At 43.9% G+C, this 9903-nt stretch overlaps 1 protein-coding gene across 1 annotated transcript in view; it reads right to left on the bottom strand.

Moving 5' to 3' along the window:
- Positions 1-43: 43 nt before the first annotated feature.
- Positions 44-9903, bottom strand: part of MICAL1 (microtubule associated monooxygenase, calponin and LIM domain containing 1) — a 45224-nt gene continuing 35364 nt past the window's right edge. Inside the window, exons 19-25 of the mRNA XM_054979730.1 lie at positions 9198-9828; positions 8171-8253; positions 6937-7038; positions 4771-4864; positions 4535-4634; positions 3505-3578; positions 44-754 (exon numbers count right to left, since the gene is read on the bottom strand). Coding sequence (XP_054835705.1) covers positions 609-754; positions 3505-3578; positions 4535-4634; positions 4771-4864; positions 6937-7038; positions 8171-8253; positions 9198-9828 — 1230 coding nt within the window. The 3' untranslated portion in view covers positions 44-608. The remainder of the gene's footprint in view (positions 755-3504; positions 3579-4534; positions 4635-4770; positions 4865-6936; positions 7039-8170; positions 8254-9197; positions 9829-9903) is intronic.

Below are 9903 nucleotides of genomic sequence, written 5' to 3'. Positions count from 1 at the left end.
CCTCTTGTCCCTTTTAGCAGAGGCTTGAAAAAAGACAAAAAGGCACAGTTGGAAGATATATTGAGTACTTGCACCAAAAGGTCCATGCTACCTTTTCCAAGGGCATAGGATATGACTGGTTGTTTCATCCTCCAAATGCTTCATTATACAATCTTAAAAACAAATAATATAAAGTACTCCTTATTATCAAAGAATACCCCAGAATGTACTACGGTAGTATCTATTGTGAGTAGGTGGAGCAAGGTTAGGCTTCTTCTCTTCTGGGAGGAGTCACCAAGCACTAACTCACGGTGGTGACGAGCAGGGCGGGGGTGGTGGTGGTATCTCCTGCTGCAGCTCCAGCTCTGGCGCTTGAGTCCTCTTCCAGAGGGGACCCTCCTGAAGTTACCTGAAGTGTGGTTATTGAATGCAACGTCTGCACTGGCAGAAAGTGCCACAGTTCCATTTACTGCACAGGGTTGTCCACCTCTGCTTGGATTTGAGTGTTGCTTCGAGTAGCATACACCTGGGCAAGATGCTGCTGGGCTCACTTCCCCATTCTAAAGTGGCCTGTAGCCTGCAGGGTCAGTAGGTTTCAGTCTTGGTAGCCCTTAAACTTTCTACATGTTCTACAACTTTGGTATTTCCTCACAAAGCTCACTGAGGCGTTTATTATCCTGGAAATCGATCAGGGCACTTCGCTGATTCACAACCTCCAGCAACTGGGAGAGGATCTTTTTTTCTGCCAGCCGGTCCTCTGGGATTTTCAATGACTCTGCATTAGAAACAAAACCATTTGCTGCTCTGAGCTTGAATCACCAGCATGAATTACAGGAAGGAAGACTGTTTAGAGTTTGACTATATTCTAGGGGGGGGGGGGGCAAATGAGAGAAGAATGGACAGCTTGTTTCCAAAGGAAAAATCTACACACTTCATCCAAACTACAGAACACATCAAGGGACAGAAGAAATTTTTCAAAATAATAGGCACTCTTTGCATTTAGATTTAAAACTCAAGTCCACATGGGCAAATGAGATCTAACTTGTCAAATACTGAGCATGAGAACCAAAAAAGGTAGAGTAATTCATCTGTTATCTTGAGGGATGCGGGATATACTGCTCAGGGCTGGCCCATGGACTTTTGGTGCCCTTGGTGAAGGACTTCCCATACACTGCAGGGAAGCTGTCCCCACTCAGTCTGCCCTCACTGGGGTGGGGGCTGCAGGTTGCCACTTCTACCACCATCAGCAGGCCTGGCAATGGGGAGGTCCTGCTTGCTGCCCAGGCATTGGTGTGGCGCAGCTGTTCCAAGGGCTGCTGTACACCATACTGCTACCACTCCTGGATCCATAACGGGAAGGCCCTGGCCACCAAGTATATGGGTACAATGAAATGGGGCCCTGGGTTACCACTTGCCATGTGCCACACAACCATCACTCTCAAAACAAGCAATGGGGGAAGGTCCTAAATGCCTATCATCCAGGCACACAATGTGGAAATGCTCAGGGCTGCTGCAGCTGATCCTGTGATACCATAGGAGAGCTGGTTTGGTGCCTCCATGCCCGGCACGGACTGGCACCCTAACTGATTGATTAGGGATGTCTAGTGGGCAGGCTGACCTCACTGATTTTCCAGTAATAGAACTTTTCACAGGTTTTCTATTCAAAGTTGCTATGTGTATGTATGTGCACATCTTTGGTAGCCCTGACTGGGCAAAAAAGGGATATAATTTATTAAAAAATAAATACAATAAATAGATATGCTGTACCAATGCTCGCTGGTGTTCATTCATGGACTCAGGAACTACAAGTTCAAACTGAACATAACTGAGGATTTGTAAAGTCCGTTTTTGACTCTACTCACACAATGGCGTATGAAATGGACTTTGCATTTTCATAGTTTAGGCCCTTCAGTGTTGCTAAAGAAGATATTAGGCTTAGACTTTGAAACTGCAAATAAGTTGCTTTTCCTGCTTGTACATTTTGCCCCCTGCAGAGGACACCAGATCTCAACCCTCACAAGTTACTTGCAGACATCTCTGAACTTCAGTCTGCAGCCAGGCTTTGACACAGCTGCCCTGGCAGCTGGTATATTGCTCAGAGAGTGAGCTTTGATTTTGGAAGTTGCAGGTTCAAATCTCAGGCATAAACTCACTAAGTAGCTATTGGCAAGCTATTCTCCCTATGGTAGTTGAGAACCACTTAACATACTGAAAGTGCTATGGGAATGCTAAGGAAGGAAGACAAATGAAAAATAGTTTCAGGTAGGCAAAACATTATCTTTCTGAGGCCTATCTGATATACCAGGCATATATGGGTGACTGATTTTTACAACATCCACAGTTCTATGTCATTAACAGACTCTCCAGGCCTTTCTAGGCAATTGTTAATTAGTTGATTTTATTAAGTTCTTGACTAACGAAAAAGATGCCTCTGAGCAGCAGATTTTTTTAAAAAAATGTAAACCTTTTTTATTTAAAACCTTATGGAGACTCTGGCTGGTAGCTGTCTCAAGGCATTCCTCAGATGCCTCTTCTAAGATGATGATTGAAAGTATTATGGCAATATTGGACAAGGCAAAGAAAGTATGTTTTGTTCTTCAGAAGTATTGTCTCTGTACATATATATACCCAATCCCCTACTCTGGCAGATATAGCCAGGCTGGAGTTTGGAGCCCACAGCAGGCTGCTGTGCACAACTGGTGGGCAATGAGTTCAGCTGGTCTGCTTTAAATGTTCTGCTACCCCTAGTATCACTGACCTCAAACCATCTTTAGTTTTTGCACTCCTGTTTTCCTTTCTCAAATGTACAAGCAGATCCTAACTAATGCCAGTGATAGGAATGCAGCTCTTTGTTGCATTTCCCTCCCCTCAGAGAAGGAGCAGGGGCACAGCAGTGGCACAGGTGGCAGAACTGCTCTCTTCTCCCTCTTCTGTCAATGATGCTGGGCCCACAGAAGAGGCAGGAAGGGGTGATTTTGCCCCCTTTCCACTGCAGCCTTCTGACCTGCATGATTATTAATCTGCACATGTGAGAAGGGACTAATGGGAGGAATTTAAACATTGCAAAGATGTGCAGTCCCGTCACTGATGGTGGTGCAGAGTGGTAAGCTGCAGTACTGCAGCCCAAGCTCTGCTCACGACCTGAGTTTGAACCTGGCAGAAGCCGGCTCAAGGTTGACTCAGCCTTCCATCCTTCTGAGGTCGGTAAAATGAGTACCCAGTTTTCTGGGGGTAAAGTGTAGATGACTGGGGATGGCAATGGCAAACCACCCCGTAAAAAGTCTTCCAAGAAAACGTCGTGATGCGACATCTCCCCATGGGTCAGTAATGACTCAGTGCTTGCACCTTTACCTTTTTTTACGTGAGAAGGGACTAATGGGAGGAATTTAAACATTGCGAAGATGTGCAGTCCCGTCACTGATGGTACTCAGGGTCCAACCCCAATGAAAGTATCTTCGTATCTCCCAATCATTGCGTGTGTGAGTTTTTGTACAACCTGGGGACCCAATATGCCCCCCCTCCTACCTTCCATGTTGTAGTAATACCGCAGTTCTTGATCCAGCTGACTCTGCTGTTCTTCTAGCTTCAGTTCTTGTACCCTGTGGGTTAAAATAGTGAAAAATTAGTCATCCCTACATGAAAAACTCATGATATGGATGAGATATTCTGTGCATGTGAGTGCATGTGCACATGCATGCGTGAGAAAGATTGTCACACAGAGAGACGTTTCCGTATTCAGTCTCCCTGTGCTGCTGGCTGCATCTCTGAACTTAATCTGTACCCAAATCTGTATAATGTTAGGGCTACATGAGATGGGGTGGAGATGGAGAGTAGTAATGAATTAAACGTCCCCCCCCCCCGCCCCATGGCTCCCTAGGGAGACTGCCTGCATGTACTGTGACACAGACAGTTGGGCAATTAACAGAGGCTTAACTAATTCTCAGGACATTACCTGTGGGATATCTCTAGCTATGGTGTGGACCCTGACTGTATGGTTTGCCCAGTGTGAATTATGTATTCATTGACTGCCATGGAGTTTCTGTTCTAAGGCATGCAACTGAAAGATAATGACCTAGACCATTCGAAAGAGTTTTTTAAAGCCATGCTAAAAAAGGAATGGGGTTAAAAATGACTTGTTAAAATGGCTAAGATAGTCACAGAAGTCTGAACTCCCCCTCTGCTTGATAGACTATCTTTGTTCATGTATAGCGTCTTAAGAGGTCACCCTATCTGGGACTGGGCAGAAAACTACATCATTATGAATCTATGACCCAGATAGAACCAAAGTTGAGTTCTCATATTCCTCTGATGATGGAGGAGCTGCAACAGTGCTGCTCTTTCTAACATCTCTAGGCTATTGGTACGGGAGGAGGCTATGCTGTCACTAGCACACACTAAGTTTTCCTGGGAGTTAATGCTGGAGTGGGGAGAAGCCACTGTATGGGCTCTTCCATTGTAGCCTAGAGTTTTTCAGGTAATCAGCAATATGAGGAAAGTGGCACTGGACCAGCATGTAGAAGCTGCCAAAGCATGTGCCAAAAGCAGAGCATCTTACGCAATCATAAGGTCGGATTCCTCAGACATCAGACTGTTCTTCTTTTGGATCAGGGAAAGCAACTGGTTCATCCAAAGTTTCTTTAATTCTGACTCTGTTCCTGGAGGATAAAGGAGGCAAGAAGCTGTGGCTTTTGGGTCCACGGTCTTAAGATCCAGGAGCTTTTGGTGGTACACAGACCTTCCATATGCTGCAGCATCCATTCCATCCCTGTTGGAAGAGGCTCGGGCACTTACCTCCATCATTCCGAAGGGATCGCTCCAGTTTTATTCCCTGCTTTTCCAGCTCTCGGAAAGTCACTTCGATCTCTTCAAGCCGCCTCTGGATTGACTGCAATGCCCAAGAGACAAAAGTGGTCAAACAAGAAAGGATTGTGAACAGTAAGGAAGAGGAACAAACACCCAAGCTTCGGCTTGTTTCCTTGCATGGATTAGGACAAAAAAGATTAAGGGATGTTTCCAGACTAGGGATGATAGGCAACAGACTATCTATGACAAAAAGTGACTGTGGCTGAATATTCCATGCAGCCAAGAATGCCCTTGTTTAGAGGTCAGCCAATTATTTTCATTAGGATGTTATTAAAAATGGAAGGACTTCTGGTCCTGCAGCATCGTGGTGAAGCAGCTGAACCTTGGAGCTCCTCTCCAGAGGTGAACTGAACTGCCTCGTCCGGGGGATTTTTGCAACCCAAACGGACACCTGGAGGGTGCCGGATAGCTGGGGATTAACCCTCTGTGGTCGCTCTTGTCAGTAGCAGCTGACAGAGCAGATCCAAGGGTGCTCCTGGAGCCAGGACGAGTGCAGAGGCTTTAATGGCCGACAAGCTGGGAACGCTGGAATTGTTTTATATCTTGAATATTGCTGATATACATTTTATAGCTGAAATACATTATTGATAAACAATTACAACAGTCTAGAATTTAATTTCATTGTTTACAACAGCAGAAATGTCAGCATAAGACTAAGTACAAAACACACCGCTAACACAAGGATCTTGCACTTGACTTTCATCTGTGTGTACAGTGTAATTATATGCAGCTACAAGTCTATCGGTTGGAATTATATTCATTAACAATAGACAGTCTGGAAACTACAAAAAGAAAAATAAAAGCTAACTAAGTGGTAATGAAGGTGATAAAATTCAAACATCAAAGCTTGCAATATAAATGTCCCCAATTTGAAAAGCCTCATCCCAGTTCAAGGTAGACCCAGATAGATGTGTTTGAATCCAAGTTTTGCTCAAAATGGAGCTTCCTCCATTAATAGCCTAATCTCCTTGCCTGTAACCTTTTCCTGAACTACCCACCCCTTTACTTTCAGAAGACAAATAGGGTAACAGGTGGTGCAAAGGGTTCATTAAATGTTAAGCTGCAGGATCTTTAGATATAACCTTTGTAGGTACTGTGGGATTTGTTGTTTTTTCTCTACCAGCAGAATTGAATTGGGATATAGAAAAAACTACAACCTCATCTTCCTGTCCTGAAAATTACAATCCCATACTTCCCAGCTATCATTTTCAATTTCAATTCAATCCAGAAGCCAGAAAAAGCTACAAATTCCATAATCTCTTGAAGGATAGGAATGACTGATAACAACAAGAACATTAGGTAACACAAAAATTTTCTTCCAGAGCACCAAAGCGGGAGGGAAGAAGTGGATACTAAAACTAGGTGATTTCGGAGAAAATTGTAGACATTTTACAGTGGTGTTTTATAGCATAAGCAGTGTAGGGCTGCCAGCTCCAGGTTGGAAAATTTGTGGATGTTTTTGGAGTGAAGCCTGTGGAGGGTGGGATTTGGAGAGGGGAGGACCTCAGCAGGGTAAAATGCCATGGACTCCTCCTTTCAAAGGAGCCATTTTCTCCAGGGGAATTGATCTCAGTAGGCTGAAGATCAGTTGTAATTCTGGGAGATCTCCAGCCCGGAGTTGAGCAACCTTATGTGTTTTTAAACTACCTTCTTATTACGAAGGCCACTGTACCTACAACAACTCAATGTCACACATGTGAGGCTTACTAGGATATAGGACACATCCTTGCTTTACAAAACAAATACGAAAAGTGTAGATAACAAGCACGCATGTGCATCTTTAAACATCAATTTATGACAGAATTCTGCTTGGGCCAGAATCCCACATATGTAGTCTATGCTTCATGTATCTGTTGCAGAAAATCTGGTGTGACACTGGGTAATACACAGCAAATATGTTTACCACATAAAGTATGGCACTGCCTCTACAGCCCTGAAAATCTCTGGATATACTTGATAGCTTCTTGGCCTAGCATGTGAAGTTATCGCTTCTTGAAGTCTGAGCGTCCTTTTCTAGCTTGTGCTCCTCAGACTTTGCTGGGATGATTTGGTCAAAGTAACAGCACTCTTCTAACTGTAGCGAACATGTATTACCTGGGCTTTGCAAAATCTTTTCATTTCAGCCTCTTTGGCTCGTCGCATCAATGTTTTTTTCCAGGTTGGGTATTTTTCTTCTTCAGTCACACTCAAGGGACACTAGAAGCACAACACATGAATAGGAATCAAAAGAGAAGGATGGAAATGCCCACAAATCCACCATCTGGAAGAAAAGACTGAATGGCAGATGGCTTTAAAGCAGTAGCTTTAAAGGATAGTTTTGCTTTCCAGGAGCAATCCTAGACATTGCCAGTTTCCTAGCTATAATCAGCTGGGGCCTAGTCTCTATATAACAGATAATTCTCCCCCCAACCCCGCCCCTCCAAGTACTTAAGACAATGAATTAGCTTTAGGAAAAGAATGGTAAAGAAACAAGAGTAACTAAGGGCAGAGGCCTAGGACTGGCCTGCTTATTATTATTATTATCAACTATAAAAAAGTCCTGAGGGACTGACTCACTATCCAGTCAGAACTTCTGGTATAAAGAGGAGCATTGTCAGCATCCACAACAGAGTTGGTTGTTTATAGGGCTTTAATCATGTGACAGCAAACAGATGTCCCTTGATATTCAATAGACCCATGGGTTACTTGCCAGCTCACTTCCTGCTGATTTTTAGCTTGGGGAAATTCCAGAGACCCATTATTTGTGCCCCCCACCCACAGTTGTGGGAACATCTTCAGGATCATCAAAGCCCATCAAATGAAGTGTCGGATACAGTGAATTCCTGCATTGCCTTTTCTGTTTGAGGCACACAACTATATTTGCTGCCAGTTTTGCTGATGCCCTTTGAGATTGGGAAAGAGTGGCCTGCAAGGATGCTTGGAAGAGGCAGCATATATGCTCCAGGGTGCAGAGAGAGAAACAATTTGTGCCTTCACATGAGTCTGCTTAGAGATGTGTGGACAGGGAAAAAGAAATGCAAGTAAGTTAAGAAGGACTACGGTGAAGAAAGAGACAAGCGAATGTATGTGTTATTGAGTGGAGAAACAAATAGGAGGAGGATTATTAGGTTCAGAGACATCTATGGCAGTGAGGAGAGCGTGCTGTAGAGTACTGATAGAAAAGGGAGGTGAATAGAGATTGAGACCACTGGACAAAAATGCAAAGAAAATATTTTTCTGTGGTTGATGTAGTGATGCAATCCACTTGTTTGTCAAAGGGGCCACAAAAATGGTTTGAGTTGTGTGACCCCTGCACTGATGGAACAGAACCTCAGGACTGTATACTCACCATATTTGCAAAAAGATCTTGGGTCTCCTCCTCTTCATCATCCACTTGTTCCTCTTCACTGTCACTTTCAATTTCCAGAGAATCTATACAAGTAAGAGGCACTGTTGTAACTGAAGAGAGGTATTTACCTTTACAATGATTTGTATACAGAGGATTTCAAAGGATCTATAGGCAGTGAGGGTAGAGTCACTTGTGCACCACTCAACCAACAGCCCTACTTTCAGCAGAGACCCAGAACACAGGCTACTACTGTGAATTGTGAGCATCTCAGTGGTAGTTGTCATGGGATGGAGGCACAAATAAAATGCTAGTTGTACAGACTGCAGTCCCTGTTTCGAGGGCTTGCAGTATAAGGAAAATAGAACAAATATTCAGAGAGGACAGAGCTTAATGTGGAAGGCAAAAATGGAACATGAGGTGGTTAGTACAAAATAGGTCAGCTAGTACAAAATAGGAGACATTTGAAAAAGGCATCTAAGTTATTTTGGCTAAGCAACTTGGAGATGCATGTCTCTCTCTCACACACACATGCAAATTCCTGATCTAGTCTTAAAGGACAACTGCTTCATAATACTGCAGAAAGGAGCAGCTTCTCTGTGGACCACAATGGAGTAAGTCTGACATGCAAGGAGCAAGTCAAAGCAGAAGTGTTTCTATTTAGGCAGCAACAGGCAAAAGATGAATGTTCCACAACAGAATCTGGGATGACCTAATGGAAAAATCCTAGCTGAGTAGAGTAAGCAGGAAAGGAAGCAGAAGACAATGCCTCACACTTCCCGTTTGTAGCTGTAACATTCACCACAACCACAACCAACATGCCACATGCAAATAGTGTCTGGGGAGAGGTTGTCAAGCCAGGAATTGAAGAGATGGATGAGCAAATTAAGGCAATAATTAGGAGCTCAGTGAAAGAGCATTTTCAGGACCATTTTTTTCTGTTTTCCTGATTTCCATTCATGCACCCACCCTTTTTTCTTATCTGTCATGAGCCCTTGAAAAAAGGCTGACTGTACTTAAAAATAACCACCTGAGTCCTTGCTGAAGCTGGAGTCCTCTATGCAAGCCTGGTTCATATCTGGAAAATTAAACGAGGCTGAAATTGGACTCAGTCTGGACAATTCAAGCTTTTCCTGGGATGACAAGCGAATCTTCCTTCTCCACTGGGTATCTTCACTTTCCTCATTTTCTTGTTTGGTCACTTCTCTGGGATCTGCAGGCTCTACTCCAGCTCCTTGCATTCCTCTGTCTAGGCTCTCAAGTGCCTCTTCTTGGGATAGGCTATAAGTCCAGTTTATTAGGCCATGTTTAGTTTTCTTATGATGGGCCTTACCCTCCTGTGTTTCTTTCTCCACAAGCTGTGGAATTAAGTGGGCCTCAGAAACAGGACTTTCCAGTTCATCATCCCTCACAACAAAGTGCAGGTGAGGTGGAAACTGTGATAAGTTTATGGTATTGGCACCTCCATTGTCTCTGGATGGGAATAGGTTGGCATCTTCCTGAGGTAATATTTTAAGTTCTGCAGGGTGCTGTGCTGGCAGATGATCCGTGAAGGAAGAGAGGTTCTCATCCAGGATTCGTGTGTCGGTTTCTGTTTTGGTCTTTTCAGCAGCCAAGTCCATAATGCCTTTGTCTGAAGGAATGTAGTACTGAGTGGAATCCTAGGGGAGTCAAACACAAAACAGTTCATTTTCCAAGCAAGCATGCTGCAAGCACCAAACCCTCCATTTGTGTGA

Source organism: Eublepharis macularius, chromosome 5, assembly GCF_028583425.1.
Source record: "Eublepharis macularius isolate TG4126 chromosome 5, MPM_Emac_v1.0, whole genome shotgun sequence".
NCBI lineage: Eukaryota > Metazoa > Chordata > Lepidosauria > Squamata > Eublepharidae > Eublepharis > Eublepharis macularius.
Note: the sequence above shows the minus strand (reverse complement) of the source record. Positions and strands in the feature narration are given on the sequence as shown.